The sequence below is a fragment of the Calonectris borealis genome, chromosome 4, assembly GCF_964195595.1.
Source record: "Calonectris borealis chromosome 4, bCalBor7.hap1.2, whole genome shotgun sequence".
Lineage (NCBI taxonomy): Eukaryota > Metazoa > Chordata > Aves > Procellariiformes > Procellariidae > Calonectris > Calonectris borealis.
In genome coordinates, this window is record NC_134315.1 from 53,931,669 (window position 1) to 53,953,011 (window position 21,343).

At 41.3% G+C, this 21,343-nt stretch overlaps 1 protein-coding gene across 1 annotated transcript in view; it reads left to right on the plus strand.

The window, feature by feature from the left end:
- The window catches only part of PDLIM5 (PDZ and LIM domain 5), a 132,641-nt gene that overhangs the window by 33,333 nt on the left and 77,965 nt on the right, over positions 1-21,343 (plus strand). The window contains 1 exon segment of the mRNA XM_075149586.1: positions 8,348-8,499. Coding sequence (XP_075005687.1) covers positions 8,348-8,499 — 152 coding nt within the window.

Genomic DNA, 21,343 nt, shown 5'->3' on the forward strand with positions numbered 1-21,343 from the left:
AAAATAAATAGGGCTCTAAGGCACTCCGGCAGCATGAGAACATGACTGAGCTCCTTGAGAGAAGGCTTAGTGAAAGCTACTAATTTAGGGTCTTAAATATCTGCAGACATTCTGGCATTTGACTGTAAATCATTTTCTATCACTTAAGTATTTGTAAAGCATATATTTTTTTGAATTGCCCACGTTCTTCTTGCAAATACGATTTTAGCCATGAATTATTTTGCCTTAGTCCTTTTGACATCTTGTTTTTTGACATTGTGACATTATTTCTTCTCCAAATCAGAACATTAGTTGTCTCTTGTTATTCAGGGGACTCACAAATATTGCCCATCCCATCTTGGTGACAGTCCTTTTATCTCTTTGTTCTCTTCAATGCTTCAAGTGGCTTGGAAAAGACCAGATGTTTAGTCTTGTTAGATGCCAACAGAGGTACACTTGTACAGAGTAGTTTCTTTTTTAACTCGTGCAAGGTGAGTGTGAGTTTTGACTCATTTTAATAATCCCTTGAGTTCCAATTTTAACTTGTATGTCAGTACATGAAAAAAGTTTAAGCTACATGTAAAATACGTGAAATGTATCAGAGTTTATTGCTGTGTGTGTGGTAAACTGCTTCCATTTCAGACGGGCAAGTTCAAAAGCAGGGATCATCCTTTCTAATAACTATTACTGAATTTGCAGTGATGGTGCTGTATTGGTGTTCTGTCAAAAATTAAAACTGAAGGCCCCTTTTGTGAAGTTGTTTGCCTCTGCTCCCTTCCATCCTGTAGCGGTTGGGCTGTCGTAAGGGAAGGGGGAGAGGTAGCAGAGATGAAACCTGCTCATGGAAGAGTGGAGCTGCAAGGAAACCATGGTCAGTCAAGCTGTGACAAGTGAGAGATGGCACCAGCTAATAACCCTTCTGGCATTGGCACGTGGGAACTGTTCCTGCTTACTAACAACCTGTTCTGGGGCAAGCAAGGGAAGCTGAGGGCTGCTGCTTCTGCTTCATGCCAATCCCTGGCATTGAAGTTGATCTGTTTAGCGGTAGTTGGTTGAAAAATAAAAGAGCAAGTATCCAAAAGGCCTATGCATTGCGCAGTTATCCTATTTTGTAAACTTAATTTATTTTTGGATCCTTTTCTGCATCAACCCAATTGTGTGTAAGAGTAATTAACACTATGTGGTACCTCTTCTGGTTTTAGCAGCTAACGTCCTCTCGTGCTCCTCTGTAGGTGCATAACTCCGTGTTTGGTGCATGCAGGGATGAATAGAGTGATGGATGTAACAATTTATTTAAAGTGCAAAAGCAAGTTAAAATGTTTTCTTTGTGGAGGGCATTGGATAAATATTAAGGGCTGAAATACAGTAAGAGAAAAATGTTAAGAGGAGAGAGGGTTGAAACCACGTGTATTTTCCCTAAAACCTGTGAACCCACAGGCATGCTCAGCCATTTTTGTGTAGAGGGAAGACTCAAACTTTGTGTTTGGTTTTGTTTGACATAATTTCTGAATGTGGGACTACAGGGATACACGGCACAACTGCATTAAAATGTATGTTGTTGTCAGGGTTACTGCTGAGGATAAGTAGCAGAACTGAGAATGAAATGCAAGAGATGGTTTTGTGGGTTCTTCACTGGCAAAACGGCTGGATGCCTGTGGGCTCTCCCCATCCTTTTCCCATGGGCTGTGATGAGTCAAAGAGGTGGTTTGGGTCTGCTGTAGCCAAGCCACTGCTGCACGTGGAGGATGAAGCAAAGCTGGAGGATGTGGGAGGACAGGCCGGGAGGCGTAGGTAGCCCTCTGGCCAGGGCTGGGGTGGTATCTGCCGTTGAGGTCCACAGCCAGACCGAGAAGTATGGTGGGTTGGTACTTTGCCTTATACTTTTTTTTTTCGTTAAATGTTATCTTGAATGATTATTGGTGTGCTGTGCACGCCTTAGATTACAGCTTTATAGATCAGTCTGGAAGCACCTTTAAAGTTATGGGGAGAAAAAGGAGGGAAATGAAAACTTACAGGAGCATGCGGGAGTATAGCCTCGTGGAGCGAGGTGAGGGCAGGCTTTCCTGGCGGTGATACATAGCAAAATACTCTGTTAATCAAAAGGTTTTTTTGACCTAAGCTAATTTTGATCCCTGCTTGGTTTGGGTAAAACCTTCAGCTTCTTTGCAGGACTGCCTCATAACCCCTTTTATAGCTGGTTGTGTCAGCGGTTTCCATTGCAAACCCTGCATTATGGTTCTTATAACTCAGCTGTATAAATTTGATCTGGACTTTAAAATTGGCATGTATGTTCTTGATTTGGAAGCAAGTATCGAGGCTGGCTGGCTAATCTGTTGGCTATGTGAATAATACTGCTGTAATAAAGGCTGTGAGGAATATGATACAGCGCTCAGATTCCATTGAGTGCAGAGGAAGCTTATTTGCCACAAAGAGCAGGTGCTCCAATGGCTCTTTTTTTCTTGCAGAAGTGGTAAGCTATAACCAAAGTGTCCCAAACCTGTCAGGAGTCCAGAGTGTAAGTTGGGTTTTTGCTTCCTTCCTGGCAGGGGATGAGGTGAGGAAGGGCTTTGGTGAGCCGCCTCATTAGGTGGGTCATGCTGGAGCACGGTGATACCCTATTTGCACTCATGATGTCCAGGTGTCGGACCCGAGTACGCTGTGCTGCCGCCCCTGCAGGTTGCGTTGTGCCATCAGGCGTCAGGTCGGACGCGCACAATTCGTGTGAGGGAGCCGGTGCAGCTACAGAGCATAAGTGTGGCCCCCCCTCCTGTTTTGTGGCGAGGTTGTGTTCTCCAAAAATACAGTAAGGGCTGCTTCTCCAAGCTTGTAGCGATTCACCAAAGGGGTGCTTTCTAGCGTACTTTGAGGTCTGCATACATTTGAGAGCATGCTGTTAGAATACTGGCTATCGGTGCAAGGTGGTACTTTGGTCAGGTGAAATGAGGGTAGGGATAAACAAGGTACTAACAGGTAATGACTGTAAATATTAGCAGAAAGTGTATTATAGCAGGGAGATAAAGTCCCTGTGGTTTGAATGTCTGTGTGAAAAGGCAGAGCATTATTTGATAAAAGAGAGGTTGCCTGATTGCTTATTTTGTGATTCTGCAGAGTTCTCCTGTAATGTTCTTTCTGTATGTGGGTGTGTTGTATTTTGGTTTTTTAATTATTTAAAATACCTTAATACAGGGGAGGATGTAGACTGAAAGAGAAGCAAGAGAGGTGATGGTACAAAAGTTATTGTCTGTCTGGTTGACTATTGCTTTGATTATGCATGTCTTTAAACTGAATTGCTGTAGCCAACCGCATATCAGAAATGCTCGAGGGGTAAAAATCAAGCTGGAGGGATTTCAGATAGCCCAGGGAGGTGTAAATTGGGAGCAATGAATTACATTCTGAGAGAAAGTTGCAGATGACATTGAAGGATGTTTGTGTGATGCGGGGACCATTATTTACTGTCAGACTATGAAATAGGTTTTTTGGGAGAGTGGTTGTGATGCACTATCACATGAGCCGGTTGCAGCTAGGATTGATTCAAGGCAGGCGGCGTGGAAAAGATAAAAGGCAGCTTCCATCTCTAGTCATCTCTTTGTCTTATGAGTAACTGCAATTTAAGTATTTCATTTATTACTGCATAAAAACTAAATAGTGATGGTTCAAAGAAGAGATGCTTGTCAAGTTTTCTTAGTCATGTGAGGAAAAATAGATGGTTATATGTTAATTAGAAATGAATTAAGCTACAAATTACATTGATTCAGAGATAGATGCACATGTATGTGCACACATGCAATTCTCCTGGAAAGGAAAGATTCCAGGAAATCTTTTCTTTAAAATATCTCATTAAAGCTTCAGAGTTAAAAAGCTATTTTTCTTGCTTTTTTTTTTTTAATGTTGGTTACTGCAAAACAAAATAATAGCCTGGCTAATATTTAGCTTAAGAAAACACTTGTATTCCAGTGTGTTTTGGGCTGTTTGCTTTTAAAAACCTGAGGCGTAGAACTATGTTAAGATTACTTTTTGTACTGTCGCTTTTGAAGTTGATTGTGGATCAAGAACTGGTTTCCTTCTGTTTTATCTCCATTTGGAATGTATTTTAGAACAATATTTGCAGTTTTGGAATTCAGATGCTTAAAACAACAAGAACAACAAAAACTTTTTTCTTTTGTTTTGGTCAAACAAAACTGAAATCTAATATTAGATGGGTGATTTTACTGATGTTTATTAGAAAGTGTCCTGAACATCTCTGGATGGCATAGACTGGCTTTTGGCTTTTGGCCATGAAGCTGATTGCTGCTGAGGGGCCGAAAAGAGGTTTGCTGCTGGGGGCTGCGGGAGTGATTGGCCTCAGCAGGTGCCTGATCATGAAATGTCTCTCCTCTTGCCTCCCCCCTGTCTCCAAATGAGCTTCCCAGAGTATAGAGACGTGGACCTACGTAGGAGGAAACATTTCTGGTTTGGCAGTTTCATAGTTTTAAATCTGTTTTGTAACATCAAAAAACTCCCTATTTTGTTGTAGCTGTGACTCATATTTGATTTTAAAAAACTTGCCTCATATTGTAAATAGAGAATTAAAACAGATCCATCACAGATTTCAAGAATACTTTTGGTGCTTAGAAGTTAGTTTGATTCATAAGTAGCCTGTTTTATAATTTTAATGCCATACTCTTCCACACATATGTCTTGTTGCATCAATTCCATTTGTTTGCATGTGCACGTTTAATAAAGGTGTGTTTTAAGGATATGCATTTTTCCTACTAGGATTTCAGCATTATGTGTTTCTTGCTTTTGCCCATCAGTTTACTAGTCTTTTAGTATTTAAGCATGGGTAATGCGGTAGTTCTATGACTGATGCCAGATAATTTTACTAAGCTAAGACTAAACGTGCAGTTTAAGAACAAAATCACTCATGCAGGACATAAGCTGCACAAAAGTAGTAATGATGCAGAAATAACACTTCAAAATTTCCTATATCTTCGCACCTAAATCTTTTTATATCTTCCACATCTGTTGGATTTTTCAGAATCTGGGTGAAAAAAATGAAATAAATTGAGTTAGCTTCCATTGAGCTAAGGAATATGGGGAATGCTTCTTTTAGTTTTGATTCTTGCATCTGTGGTAAAACTCTGTCCTGTAGTTTCAGTACCACTTCATTATAGGCACTTCACAAACCAAGGATGCTGGCGAGTACTCTCAGGAAAGATTTGTGCTCCGGCTGAGATTTCCTAGAAGTACCAGCCTTGCCTCTCTTTGTTAGTCAGGTCTCTTAACTGAAATCAGTAGGTGTTACTTCGAAATCTTATCCACCGTATCTAGATAAGGAGATTACTGCTCTGGCATCGCTCTGTGTGTGCAGCTCTTCAGGCTCTTGTCCAGTAATTTGTTCGTTCAGGTGTGCCTGTGACAGTCTCACCTATAAGGCAGATTCAGTCCCCTGCCTGCATGGCAGGTCTGGTGGACACAGCCAGGGGCTCATCACACTTCTCAGGACCTGTCTGCTTTTTTCCCATCTCCAGGGTGCACTTTCCAGCCATATTTTTCAGGCATTTTCAGCCTGGGGTTTTGCTGAAATGATTTTACAACTGTCTCCCTGCGCTTTACAACTGTGCTTGCAAAGAGTTTCATCCCCAGTAGGCAACAGTTTAAGAGTGACCTCTTGAAAGTCAGGTGATTAATTGTGGGTTGTTGTGTGTTGGCTTCCGGAATCAAACCAAAAAGTGACTTTTTTTTTTTTTTTTAGTTAATTTATTTTACACTTCTTTGGATGGTAAGGGCCCCACCCCCACCTCCCATGAAAATATTCATCCTGAAGCCTGCTTTTGAAGTCTCACTGGTGAATGTGTGCCGGTTGCTTTTTTTCGTCATGAATTACGATACTTGAACATCATGCGCATTTGCGTACGTTCGGAAAAAGCTAGATTTTATTCACTTCAGCAGTCCAATCACAAAGCACAGTGATCCATTTGACCTTTAGCTTTTAGCGCCCTTACGTTCCTTTCCCTTTTCCAGACCTTGCTGACAAATGTCAGCATGCCATAACGTATCAGTTTAGGGATCTGTTTATGGCAGGTTCCACCCCTCCAAAGGTTTGAGGAGCTTCCCTATAAATAGCTACGTTGGTCATAGCTTTCTATATGCTTGTAGGGTTCCCTGATCTATGTTTTGTAGTAACAGGGTCTCTTAGCTCAGAATTTGGGTATGAATATCAGATTTTGGAGGAATTTTGGCTTTGTTGTTGAAGCTTTTTGTAAAAGGATGCACCATTCAAGTTGTAATTCTGATGAATTTAGCAAGTCAAGTTTTTCTGAAATTAGTGGATCTCCTTTTTCCTTTGTCTTCTACTTTTCTTCCTTGCATGGGACTTGCTCTGCTAACTTTCCCTTGTTAGCATCCTTCGGTTTCAACTCTGGGTAAAATTGCTCTGTTGACCTATAATTCTGAGGCATTGGCCGCTATTTTGAATCTGAGAAATGACAAGTTTTCCTACATCTCAGGCCTCCCCTTTCGCCAGAATAATGTATTTGATAGCATAGGGTTAACACCAAGTGAAGGATTTTTCTGGTTTTGTTTCAATTTTTGGCTATTGTTTTTAGTTGCTAAAGATTGCTACTGCAGATGTTTGTGGGGCATAGATTGATGTTGAAAAATGCCAGCCATGATCCACTGAATGTGAAATTTCCTGCTTTCAGTCTATATGTTGTTAAATTATACATTTTTGGAGTATTGCATTTGCATTTGTCTTGCAGCATTAGGCAATACTTTTTCCTCTGTTAAAGTATTTGTTTTCAGATGCTGTCCAATATGCATGTCCCAGCTGTCCTGTATTATAGTCTCTGAGATTTTAGGAAAGCCTTAACCATATCAGGTAGGCTGATGGGACACTTTCCACAGGTTTACCAACAAGTGACTGTTCATACACAAATGCAAAGACTGAGTTCCTAGTATTTCACGTATTTCTACCTCTTTGCCATAGACAGTTTTCAAGAACTAGCCTCACTTCTCCTGTTGGAGAAGTAAATGGTGTGGACACTGGTGACTGTACTTTGTGGTTGGTCATTGTCAAAAGGAACCACAAGGAACCAAAACTTCTTGGTCCCTACTGAATGAACTAAACCAGAGGCAATTAAAAAACAACAGAGATGAAAGCCTTCCTTCTGCCTCCCGTTGAGAAGTCACTTACTAGGGCATGACTGTGGCCCAAGGTGAACTCCACTTCTGGAAATAAAGCTGAAGTAATTCTGCTGTTTGCAGCACCTCCCTAAAACGTAGCACTTTCTTCAAGGAACAGACTCATGGTTGCAGGCAAAGGAAAGAGTTCTGAGGTTTTGTCTGCACAGCACAAGCAGCTACAACTTCTCTGCTGTAAGATAGGAAATACATCTGGAAACAAAGAGGGAATTTGCACCATCCGGCTGGCTCTTTGCAGCCAGCTATAAAATGATTAGCAGATTGAGGACCAGGGATATAAATCAGTGCGTAGATCTTACCACGTGTTGCTTTATTTCTATTTCTGTTCTTGGGAATGAAGCTAGTTGAAATTCGGTGGCATCAGATGAAAAGATAAATTTATTGTTCAATCGGGGTCAATAATGTGAACTTTACAAAGGTTTCTATTGCAAGACTATTTCATTCAAGTGGACCAAAGGCAGTTGAGCTGAACTTCGTCAGTGGCATTGATCAAAGAGGTAGGCTGGTCAAGAGGCCTTTCTTATTCTGGTCTGAATATACTGCAGGTCACTGGGGGCTATAAACCTGCTGAGAGAAAGGCAAAACAAAGTCCTGTAACTGGTCTGTCTGTGATGTTGAACTTTTGATTTCCTAATAGTTGCAGCTGAGGGAGAGTCAGCTTCACTATTAATGAAGTCTTCCACGCACGTGACCGGTCGTTGACAAATACATAAACTTTGAAGAGATTGTTTAGATGGAAAATCTAGAATGGAAGAAGCTGGTTTACAGCCTTCCTCTCTCCTCTTGCGAGAAAAAATTAATGTATGAAGAGAGAAGAGGTTGGAACTTGTCATCTAGGAAACTGTGTGTGCCTATCCCTGCTTGTGTCTCTTGGTGAATGTGCACAGCTTCTAGCCAGTAAAGTAGAAGTGGAGTTTGATTTTTGGAAAATAGGCAATACTGTGCAATACTTTTCCTGTCATTCAAGGGAAATAAGAACAAGAACCTATAAATATTGCTTCACCAGAAAGAAAGATAGTGCAGCAACTTTCACAGGGACATACAAAGGAGAAAATACCCTTTTTTTTTTTTTTTTTTTTTTCTTTCTGTATAGCAGCACTGTGAATAAGATACTGTGGTCTTGTATTCAGAGAATATAAACATAAACCATCCAAGTTTCTAATTTACCATTCTTGGGGTATTTCAGCTTAATGACGGTGGCAAGGCAGCGCGAGCACACGTGGGGATAGGTGATGTGGTTCTCACCATTGATGGGATAAGCACGGACGGGATGACTCATCTAGAAGCGCAAAACAAGATCAAGGCGTGTACAGGCAATTTGAACATGACTCTGCAAAGGTAAGATACCTTTTTTTTTTTAAAAAAAAAAAAAAAGAGAATTAATCGTCATCGTAACAGTTGTTTGGAGGATAAAAACATGTAAGTGGTTTGGCAAAGTGCATGGAGTTAAGTGGCCACGACTGAAAGATATGCTACTGTAGCCTGAAATGTGTCTTGAGTAATAGCATTTTAGAAAACTTACTAGATGTTAATTATGTGAGTTCACAAAGACCTTTTCCAACCTTCTGTCACCTGCTCTACATTGAATGAAGTCTTCTTCCTTTTGAGCGTCAGTTTTGTTAACACTTGTTTAATTAAAAACGGGTCTTATCCAGGCTTTTTCCCTCCCTCTCCCCTGACTGACTAGAGGCACTTCCTTTTTGGGTCAAGTCCTACATTGTAATTTTTATTAGCAAACAGAATGATGCATTTAAACAGTTAACCTCTGAGTTACGTGTATGAAAATACTGCATGTCAGAGTCATGGCGAGATGTTTCCCGAAGTGGCAGTACCGTTTCAGAAAGTAGAAGCCTCCCTTTGCTAATTGCAGCATCTACTATAAAAGTTACAGCTTGGTCCAGTCTCCCCATTTCTGAAACACACAGTTTATTGAATCTCAGCATACCGCTGTTAGCCTGGGATATGTTTTGCGAGGGTTGGAAGAAAGGAGCAGGATGCTCATGTGCAGGTTATTGGAACTGAAGAAGGAAGAACAGCAGCACAAGCAAGAAATTCCTTCAAGCTCTCAAAAGTCTCCCAGGGCTAAATATTGGCCTTTATTAGAAGATAGCTATTTTTATTTAGTGATGTGAGTGAGCGTCTTGGAGGAGGATTGGCCTCTGAAGCCATCACACAACGAGAACCATCTTTTCTTGTTATTAAAGAAAACAACAGCAGTTGCACCCTGTGATTGCTGTTCGTGCCCACCTTCAGCAGTGCAAAGTTCCTCGATGAGTGTTGGTTGAGGCCCATAACAGTATCTCTTCACCAGTTACTGCCTTTTCTGGCAAATTATCCTGCCCTTGATGAAAGGACCACCTCTCTCTGAGAGTTCATCGGTATAAGAATAAAAGAGATTACGTGGTTGTAGGTCTGACAAACGTCCAGCTTTCCAGGGTGGTGGTGCTTGTTCCCAGCCCTAAGTGATGTGTAGTTGAATGGCTGTGTGAGTGCTTTCTTTTCTAAGAGGCTACAGTTCAGCCCTTGTTTCTTGTTTTTCCTGTTGTCTTTCTGTACTTTGGTCATTAGCTATCCTTAATAAGGGATTCCCTTTGCTCAGCCTCTGAGGAAAGGAGCATCTTGTGGCGTGGTTCACGCCTAGGGCATCTTCTCGAGTGAAACTTGAAAAGTTGGCATTAAAAGTTTCTTGATGAAACAGAGGTGTTATACCAGCTCATCAGAAGAATCACGCATTGTATCTAGTGTGTCACTTACTTTTCTGTCTCCCAACGAGGCATGCAGGTCGTTTAGAAATGCACTTTCCATGAGCCCACTGAGTCATTGCAGCAGGCAGCTGGGAGTGTGGGGGTTTGGCCCACTTTCTCCCGTCACCATAAGTTGATGGGCAGGGTTAATATCAGATAGAGGAAAGGAATAGCAGGTGTGTCTCGGTCAGGCAATAACTTGTCTGAGTCTGCTTCTGGTGCAGGGATGAGTGGTTTGAAAATCGAATTAATCATGAGTTAGCCTGGTCCCCTCCTGTTCTCACCCTTCCTACCCAGCATAGCATCTGACTCATCAGCGTCGGCTACCTGACAGCTGAAGGCTAAGTCAAGATCAGACTAGCAGAGATCAAAGGAATAGCCTCGGTCCCAGCATCTGGGGGTGGGACAGATGTCCTGTCGTGCGGCTCTGCTGGTCTGCAGTCCCATGGTCTCAGCTGTTTCTAATTCTGCCTGGATCCCATGAAACCAAAGCCATAGACAGTGCTCTCCCGGCTCCTCTGCCTGTGAAAACTTCCTTGCTCTGATTGCTTTTAGCAGGAGATTGGCTTCAGTTGTTTATTTGTTCTTTTTAGCCTGGAAGAAAGTGCTTCTTGGAGTCAGACTGGCTCACGCTAATTGCAGATGCTGGCTGCCCATGGGAAGGACAGCTTGAGACTATAAGCAGGGTGGCAAGATAAGCCATTTAAATATTGAGGGATCTCCATAATTGTATTCTTCGGATCTTGTCTTTTCTCCCAAAACAAAACCAAAGTAAATTAAATATTTTGAGCCGTTGTTGTCCATGTGCGTGCAAGGTTAAAGAGATGCTGTCAATGTGAAACTATGTTGGCTTTCAAAATAGAAGTTGTTGCCATAGATAGGAAAATTTAAGACAGATCTAATTTTTTTTTTTACTGCTTTTAATTATCTTTAGGGTTTTTTACACTTCCCTGAGCTTTTATCTACTTCCACACAGACTACTAATAGTTTGAACTACAATGCAAGAATTTTGAGGTTAGTCTTGAAAGCATATATAAATTCTTCGATACTGCCCTCGTTTCCTGCTGCTTTAAAGGAACACAATGATTGGTTGGTTAGTGGTGTTACTCTGAGGTCCAAAAAAATTGGAAGAGCATTATGGCTTGAGCTAATGGCTTTTGCACTGTGACCATGTTCATGTGCTGTTTTATGAAAGATGTGAAAGAACTCAGTTTGATGAAATTAGTCTTAGGAACCAGAATGTGTTTTGTAAGTTCAATTTGGTACATTTGTGGTGGTAGCACCGAGTGACATTTATTCATGATAAATTGTAAGAAGTACTGTGCACTCATCTATGGATGCCTGCTTTACTCTTGATCAGTTATAATTTGACACAGATTCATGTGGAATATGTGAAAATTAATATAGTGGTGCAAACTTAAGTGTAATGTGAAAATAATGGCAATATGGGGAAAAATGGCGGGGTATGCCACTAGCCTCATGGCATGTCAGAGATGGGGCTGGCTGTGCTGTTTGCTAGGGAGGGACTAACCAAGATAATCAGTAGTTATTTGACAAAGAAGCAGGGTCTTGCTCTGGCTTTTTAGTTTTGGGGTTTTTTTTTTGTGAGGATCAAAATGATAGTTGATAGAAAAGCAGTGGTACACCCTAGGGATTAGTAGGCCGGTGAACCCAAGTGGGTCCCATCTGAAGTTGGGGGGCTCCAGCATCCCAGTTTGCATAGTGGCCAAGGCACGGAGGTAGCCTGCGTTTTAAAAGCTACGAAGGAAACTTTGAGAGTCTATGTGGCAAAGTGAGAGAGGAAATTCTTTATGATTAGTTTCCTTATTATAAATAAAATATTTTAACTTGATATGCTTAATACTGCTGGTCAGGTTTTCACTTGACTTCTCCTATTTTTTATGTGCAAAGTGGAAAAAATAAAATGAAGAGAAATAAAATAAAGGGCAAGAAGTAGCTTGTCTGTGAGGTTGGAAGGGATATTTAAAGCAATGGCTTCAAAAGCTTTACTTACAGGTTTAAAGCACTATATTTATGGAGGCAGATGTGCACGTACCTCTTGTGGAAAACGAATTTAGATGTTTTGTAACTTGTAAATATTTGCAGGGAGAATAAAAGGTCCCTTTTTTCCCTGTGTAAGGCAATATCACATGTTGGGTTTTTAAATATGAAATTGTACTCTGTCCCTTGAAGGAACTGGAATTACAGCTGTCACAATTGCAAGTCCACTCTGCTTAAATAGGAATAGATAAAATTGTGCTTGCCAGCCATGTAGGGTAGTAGGTGCCTAACATTTGCATGTGTTGTCAAGTATTTCAGGTATATGTCTTTAAAATTAATTGGTTCTCTGAACAACTCTCGCTGTTTATTATGAAGGTTATAATTTTTAAATTGTGAAATAAAAAATATTTTTTGGTGTGTTATTTGCTTATTTTTAATATTAGATATGGCTTAAAATTCTAGGGGGATTTTTTAGTTTTTTCTTTTTGTAACATCCAATTTTAGTTTCCTGATAGTTGTTTTTTTAAACATTAAATGCATTTCATAGGGAATTTTTCTTTGTATGCTCCCTCCCTGAAATCTTGCTCTTTTGCACCCCAATATTTTATTTTCAGTTCAAGCCCTTTCCTGGTTCCCATGAGGGCAGATGGAAACCAGATGCTTGCTTTTCGGATGTATTTTCAAGTTCAGTAACTTAGCATGGACTTCCATAAATAAATCTGTAAGTTGCTGAAGAGCTAAGAGCCACCACCTATTTTAAATATTGGTTTTGGGGACTGTTTCTCCAGACTCCTGCCTTAATGATTCTTTGGAAGTGAGAAGGATAAAGAATTGTGTATTCTTACATGAGATCATGATACCCATGAAACTCCTGGAAAAAGTGTCCGTGAGCAATACAGGGATAAAAAAAATACAGAAAAGCCTGGAAAGTGGTTTTTTTTACTTTTATAATATAGAACTTATTTACCTCTCTATTTTGTAAAACAGATCTGCACAGCTATAGTGTGCTTTTTCAAGGAATTTCTCTCACCTCTCCCTATGAATTCAGTCATTTACGACAAAAGGCATTGGGATCGCTGGGCTTGGGAAGTGAAAGGAGGATTCTCAAGGTTGTTTACCTCTCTTTCGCTATAGTGTGGTGCTTCAGAAATGTTTTTGGGTGCTGTAGGTCAGCAATGAGCAGTTACTACAGTTCTGCTTCCAGCTCTTCAATGGATGTCTTTATGGACTTTTGCAAATGAACATGGGTGTTACAAGGCAATAGATGAATTTCATGAATGATGGCTATGTTTTGGTTTTTTTTTTTTTTTTTTTTTTACTAAACCTTTTAAAACCATAGGGTTGCCTCACCTAGGCTAGGGCCTGCTGGGTATTTTTGATGTCCATGGTGACAGGACTCAGAGCCAAAATTCAGATGAGTCTTAAGGCTGGGTTCTGCAATTAGTAAACTCAAGTGTTAAAAACCGTGACACTTATTTTATCTGCCTGCCTGAGTATGAATCTTTATCATACCATTCTCCCTCATCTTTTCAGGTTTTCATTCAGGAAACATGAAGTCTAGACTTCTAGCTTAAGAACAGCTGAAATTCTCATGATTTGAGCTGGGGTAATAGGGAAAAAATGTTATGGATCATTTGATTTTTATTTTCTAAGGTTATTTTTCAAGTTACCCGTTTCAGAAAGGGTTGTCTGCGGTAAGACTAGCTCAGTATGCTTTTTACTTACTATTTTTATTGTTCCCAGTCTTGCTTTTATTAGAAAACAATATAATGATATTACCATTTTTTGCGTTGAGAGCCCTGCTCTGCTCTGGAAATGCACAGGAGGAAGAGCGTTTTGCTGTGTAAGGAATGTGTGTTCTGACAATCTATATGGACAAAATGGATTATCTTGTTCCTATTTTGAAGATGGGGAAGTGAGGTGCCTTGATGTAGACCAATTTTTAAGAAGGTGGAGTCCTTTGCTCCTCAGGTGTTGAAACATTCACTTAGTGTAGGTTAGCTGTAAACTATTTAATTTCACAAAAATAAAAACCATCAGTGTGAGGAATGGCACCATGGATCCCAAGAGCCAGCCTTAGTCACTGTTACGGGGGATCGAAGTCCTAAAGTTTAAAAGTTTAAATTGTCTCAATAGAAAGGTGAGAAAATAGTATACCGCTAAATAAAATGGCAGGAGAGGCTATTATAAGAAAAATAAAAGAGGAGGAGCAAGGAGAAGAATACAAGTATAGAAAGGATTTCAAACTATTAACAGTACAGGCTTCACTTTACATGATGGTTAAAACTCATGCTTTCAGGTTTGAGTCATGGGTTCCTTGGGGTGGATATTTTGTTTCCATAAACCATATAAGGATGAGCTTTAAGAAAGCTATGGTAAGAATGCATTCGGAAGTCTTATTTTTCTCCAACTTTACTAGTCATCATCATTTCCCTTACACAAGGACTTTAGTTTTGTTCTTCAGTGATTTGCTTTTTTAGCATATAGAAGGTTGTCCTGTGCCAGTTGAACATAGGCAATAAATTGGTTGAAAGCATCACAACTTCTGAGTATTTTTTTCTAAACCTGAAAGCAATTTTTTGCTGGAATTCTTTTTTCTGTAATATTAATTCTTGCATAACTCTTCTTTCAAGGATGTCAAAACTGAGTGTTTGTTGATTAAGGAAATAAGCACCATTCTCCCTTTTTAATTGAGAGAGTTGAGACACAGAAAAACTACAAAACTTAGTAGAGGTCATATGGCTAGGAATATATGAGCAAACTGTATATTTATAGTTTAGCTGCTAGTCAAAACCTTAGGCAACTTATTCCTCAAGCCTGGATTGTCACCCTCAATCATTAATATTAGTTTTCAGTAATTATGCCTGAAAATAAACTGGCTGAAAAATAGTGCCTCCCAAATAGAGGTTCACTTCTCATGTTTATCCATGTCACTAAGCTTTGCGGTGGTGGTTATTCCAGATAGCTCACTCAGTGGAGCCCCATATTCAAGACTTGAAACGTTTCTGTTGAACTTTTCTGAAAGTTTCAGTAGAAAACGTTTAACCTGTTTCTGATCTGTTGCTGATCTTAAATGGTCATGGCCTCCTCTCCTCCAAATGCCAGTGTTTCGGCAACTTGAAGCCTTAAAGCTCTCTGGTGAACTTTTTTTAGAAACAAAGAATCGGCTGTCAAAGTTTTCAGTAGTTTGTAAGCTCAAAGCAGAGTTTTGGGGAATGAATCTAACCGGCTTAATGATGCAGGTACGGATCTGCCTTGCTCCACGTATTAAAATTCCTGAGTCTCTTTTGTTTTGTTTTATCGTATTATTTTTATGGAATTGCGTGGAAAAGTGTTTCCAAAGAAGCATTCAGGTAACAAAGCCAGGTATGCAGAAATAGGAAAATGTGGTAATAGAAAAGTCTCCATTAAAAACAGAAATATATTACTTACGGCTCCAGAAGAAAGCCTGCATGACCAGGCAAGAAAAGCAGTAAGGCAAAGCAAAGTAATACGGCCCTCAGAGTTTATTGGTTAAAAGTATCTGGTGATTTGTTCTGTAGTCCCTCTCTCGATCTCCAAATTTTCTATTTCGGCAGCGCTCAACTTGCGTGTTTTCAGAAATGTGAACACGTTGGTTGAGGGGGTGGAAGGGGAGGAGGGCCGTGCAAGCGGGGCTGTAATGGGGGGTCAACCTGGAAGGCAGGTGGACGTGAACATTTGTATAGGCTGCTGGCGCTGGTCTTGGGAGCTGTTTTCATTATGGAAGCACAAAGGACCGCGTGTGCATCTGGTGTGGGGCTGCCTGGCCTGCCAGGCCCTCATCCTGCCCGTTTTGGGGTTTGCTCCGTGGCTCCAGGCTGCTGAACAGGGCTGAGGAGAAATGCTGTGCAGAGCTGGGGCTTGCCCGGCCTGCTGGCCCGGCGGCAGCCGACAGAGATGTTCAATACGTGGCTTGTTGAGGAGGAGGTGATCCAAGGTTGCGTGCCTCACGGCATGAAAATCGCCAAGTGCTTTTGTCAGCCTGACCTATGGGCCTGGAAGTAGCCTGACCTGCAGGACCAACGCTGCTGTGCCCTGTACAGTAACCGGGAGCTGCTGAGAAAGCCGCTTTTAATCTGCAAATTTGCAGAATCCCTTTCCGAACTGGCATTTCTTTGAAGTAAATCCTGTGAACTCTGTGCAAGCTCTTCAAATTCTTGTGATCTTTGTAAACGCCAGCTTCGGGACTTGGAGGTGAGGCGTTGCTGATCTAGAGCCTGGCGGTTTTCACCTCTCTCAGCTCTGCTCTTCGTGTTTTATTGACAACTTCCTTCTCTCCTCAGAGCATGGTGCCTTCCCAGACCGCATCTGAGACTGTGGCTGCTGGTGTGTGCCTGAGGTGCAGGGTGACAGCTGGCCTGAAGCCTTCCAGGCTCATACCCTTACATCTTAACAGGAGCTTTTCTAATGGTTTTGTGTGTGGCTTGTTATGCTGTACATTGCAGTACAAGCAACTGAGTCGCCTTCGGTCCTCCTGTTTTATCTGGTTGTACTGGGTTTGCATGGCCAGGATTTGGTAGCGGGGGGGCTACAGGGGTGGCTTCTGTGAGAAGCTGCTAGAAGCTTCCCCCATGTCTGATAGAGGCAACGCCAGCCGGCTGGAAGACAGACCCGCCGCTGGCCAAGGCCGAGCCCATCAATGACGGTGGTAGCGCCTCTGGGATAACATCTTTAAGAAGGGGAAAAAAAAATAAACTGCACAACAGCAGTTGTAGCGAGACAGAGGAGCGAGAATACGTGAGAGGAACAACTTTGCAGACACCAAGGACAGTGAAGAAGGAGGGGGAGGAGGTGCTCCTCCCAGGCGCTGGAGCAGATTCCCCTGCAGCCCGTGGTGAAGGCCATGGTGAGGCAGGCTGTCCCCCTGCAGCCCATGGAGGTTAACGCTGGAGCAGATACCCACCTGCAGCCCATGGAGGACCCCACACAGGGCACAGGTGGATGCGCCCGAAAGAAGCTGTGACCCTGTGGAGAGCCTGCGCTGGAGCAGGCTCCTGGCAGGACCTGTGACCCTGTGGAGAGAGGAGCCCATGCTGGAGCAGGTTTGCTGGTAGGACCTGTGACCCCATGGGGGACCCACGCTGGAGCAGTTCTTGAAGGACTGCTCCCCACGGAAGGGACCCTCCAAACTTCTGGAGCAGTTCGTGAAGAACTGCAGCCCGTGGGAAGGACCCACGTTGGAGAAGTTCATGGAGGACTGTCTCCCGTGGGAAGGACCCCTCGCTGGAGCAGGGGAAGAGTGTGAGGAGTCCTCCCCCTGAGGAGGAAGGAGCAGCAGAGACAACCTGTGATAAACTGACCGCAACCCCCATTTCCCGTCCCCCTGTGCCACTTGGGAGGAGGAGGTAGAGAATTCGGGAGTAAAGTGGAGCCCGGGAAGAAGGGAGGGGTGGGGGGAAGGTGTCTTAAGAATTAGTTTTTTATTTTCTCATTGCCCTACTCTGATTTGGTTGGTAATGAATTAAACTAATTTCCCCAAGTCGAGTCTGTTTTGCCCGTGACAATAATTGGTGAATGATCTCTCCCTGCCCTTATCTCGACCCACGAGCCTTTAGTTATATTTTCTCTTCCTGTCCAGCTGAGGAGGGGAGTGATAGAGCGGCTTTGCTTCAGCCAGGGTCAACCCACTGCACTGGTTTTGAAATTAAGCGGAGTTGGGTAAAAAGTTGGCCAAAGAATTCAAACCTAATGACGGTGCTGGTTTCTTCTTTGTGTACAAAGGCATCTGGGTGCATAAGTATATGCACTTCTTTTTTTTATAGGAGGTAAGGTAGAAAGCCTTTGCTCCTAATTTAGCAGGCGAACAGGTTTTGCTAGCTAAGCCATGCCTTCGGAAAGCCTGCCCACAAACTAAATAAATGGAAGGGTACAGCTTTTGCTTCCAGCTGGAATTCACAATCTTTTGTTGTGCACAGCACTTTGCTGCACGTCAGCTAGCAATTAGATGAACCACAAAACATGCTGCAGCTAAGTGAACCTGACAAACTAAAGACTTGCCTGGAAGTTCAAAGGAGAGTTGCTGGGATGAAAATGGAAGGTTGTGGGGTAAAAATGGAGTTTAGTGACTTTTGCAGGATCATACCTACCCATCTGCCAGGAAAATGGGTGGGAGTGAGGGCTAGTTGAGCAATAGCAGCCTTCCCCATGTTGTGTACCTTAGAGCCTTTGCCGGGAGCATTACAACTGCAAAGATCAGGACTTGTAAAGGTCGTTCAGTTTCTTGAGGTTGATACATAGTATAGGAACTTAAACAGTAAATATAGATAGTGGACGATGCCAGGTATCATGGGTAGATTATTATTTATTGAGTATCAAAATGTTTACTTCAACTGTAAGTTTAAAGACTTTTTTTTACTTTAATTTTGGTTACATTTTTTTTCTTTCCCCTACCATATCATTGATACCAACACAGGAAAAAAAAAAGGCAAAGAAAGTGAAGCAAAGGAGCAGCCCTGGAATTAAACATTTATTTCAGTGAGGATTGAAGAGGAAACACACAACGTATCTGGGTTTTTTTTGTGTGTGTTTGCCTCCAGAGAAATGCAAAATACCACCTTTGAGTTGCAGCAATTGAAGCAAATTTACCATTATGCTTTTGGGGTTTTGTCTATTACTGTATCTTGGTGGACTGAACCAGAGGGCCGTCAGATTAGGAGGGTGTTTCGAAACCACCTTCATTTGTATGAAAATAAGGAGGTCATTATGAAGTAATTGCCTCTTACAAGCTGGGAGTCTATAAGTTCCATTTGGGATAAATTTTCAGGATTTCTGCCCTCATAGTCCAAGTCCTCGACGGAATAAGGGTTGGTCAGTTGAGAGGCTGCTTGGGAGGATAGCTCAGACGTTATAATCAGCAGAGCCTTATAAGCAGCTGCGTGGGAAATGAGTGGGGCATCACTGTTTGAAGGGTAGGGAGTGCTTGAGGGAGGAGAAGGTTTGCAAGTTTTATGTAATCTGAGAGTCCCTCACTGAAAATGGAGGGGAAAAGTGTTGGATCCCAGAAGTTCCCACCTGTTTGCAGTGGATCAAGTGGTAACTAAAGGGCCTTAACCGGTCGTCTTGCTTTTTTTCCTTAACCAGTGAGAAACGTCTGTGCCTTTGCTTTGTATGAGTTGTTGCATAGCACAGACATCTGACAAATATGGCAAAATCTAATGCTGCTTTGTCTCTTATTTAATTTATTGTTGTTGTTTTTGGTTTTGTTTTAAATTGCTTGTTTTCAGACAGGGAAGTAAAGATTTTTTTTTTTTTGAAAGTGATGCAAGTGATTTTGCTGATGCTATAGAAGTTTGCAGTAAGGTTTGAAACCACACATATCTTTCAGATGTGTTGGGACTAGCCAAAGAATAAATGTTTATCACCTGTTGTTATTATATGGACTATATTCTTAAATTCCTACATTTAAGATAGATACAATAATAATTGCCTTCTGTTATAGTTCCACTATAGGGATTAAACTACTCTGACATACTCTGATATGAGACTTTGTTAAAACAAAGATCCAATTGCTAAACCAAAAAATATACAGTGAAAAAGATTATACAAGTTTTAAAAGCGATTTTACACAAGCAGATCATTAGAAAGATAGTAGTTTGGGCTTGATGTTTAGATGTACAGTAGTTTAGAAGCCTGTTTTCACTCTATTTTAAAACTAAACTAAACTGATCTGTATTCTAGCTGAGATCTGACATGATTGATTTCTGTCTGTGAAGACAGAAACAAACAGTGATTATTTTATTCAAATATATTTTACTTGAAATGGTGTACTTCAGTAGGAAATATGCGGAAATTAGAGCATCTTTCTTGATCTCGGCATGTGCTGGATGGCCAGTATCCCTCAGTAGGCAAGGTGAGGACCAGGTTGCTGTGCTCTGCTTAGCAGATAAAAGTCAAGTTGACGAACTACTGCTTGTGATTTAAAATAACTTTCTGCAACACCAGTAGCTTTCTCCTGTCTTTCAGAATTCGAAAAAGCTGAGTTGAGGGAGTATCTTTGTGGGCAGCAGGGAATCACCTATGCACTCCACGTGGTTCAATTTGTATGTTTTTACTGTAAGCAAGAACTAACATTTGCAAGCTGAAATTTAATACAGAAAATATGTCTAGGTTGATTGCGGTGGTAACTAGTGTTACTAGGAGTCTGACCACTGCCTAACAGTAATCTGCAGGTTGCAAACTCCTTAAGTAGTTTTGCATGTCTTTTAAGTTGATTTACATTCCTAGTGTTGAAAAAGCCTTTTTATTGCTAGTGAAGGGTAGAAGCAGAACATGCAATACATGTTCAAACATCCCCGCTTTGAAGTGGTGCAACTCTTCCTAAGCGATCTTTAATAGCATAGATGCTTCTAAGTTGTAGATTGAATTTATTTCCAAAACATTAAATATATGTATTTTAGGAATGCAGGAACAAAAAACTAAGCTAATCTTCATTATGGAAGTCTAAAAAATCTCTTGAAAACCACAGGAGTTAATTTTGCTCACTATTGATATCTACATGATGTGCAATAAAGCTTCTATTTAACAGGTATAAGTGCCAACTTCCTACATGAGGGGAAAGTGTTTACTCTCAGCTGACAGTGCAGTACCAGATCAGCCTTTCTGTAGTCATTATATCCCAGGTGCTTTGGGCTACACCACCGTTTTCAAGACCTGTAGTGGCCACAGAGGTTCGCTCTGTGCGATTTTTATTTTTCCTTACCTCTTCTCCTCACACAGATGAGGAGAAGGCATGTAGGGGTGGTATTTTTTTTTTGAGGGGGGGCGGGAAGGGAGGGGACTTGGTTTTTGGGTTTGGTTTTGTTTTGTTTTCAGAAAAAGGCAGAAATCGAGCCATTGAATACTTCAGATTTTGATGGCTGATAGGCAAGCAATGTTGTTTGCTCATAGTGTGATTTCCTGGTTAAGTCCTGCTTTTTAGTTATTCTGAGGAAAAGGTTCATAGCTGTGTTTCAGGAAGCTCTTTTGGTAACTGTTTTCCTCCCATTTATAAATAATCCTCAGAGGGTTTTTTTTTTTTCTTTAATGAGTTACTGCAAGCCATCAGAAAGGTGATATTCTTGGAATTGTGTTATATTTTGTTTCATAGTGATCTTCATGGAGTAGTATTCTCCAGGAGGCCTTTGATGCAATTCCGGCTTTCATTTCCTTGTTTTCTAATGGACTTCCACGGTATTCACGGTGACAGTCACCGATACTCCATAAGCACTGCAGCATAATGTAGCAAAATGGTTTTTTGTTTCTCTAATAATAATACCTACTGTGTGCGGTAGCTAATTACAGCTTTTTTTAAGATGCTATATTACTTGCAAAGTGTTTTCCATTAGTGATCTTGATATTTCATGTGTTATTTTATTTGTCAGAACTGATTCAGTGGTTAAGCATAGGTTTTAGATTCATGATTTCTAGTTCCATTTCTG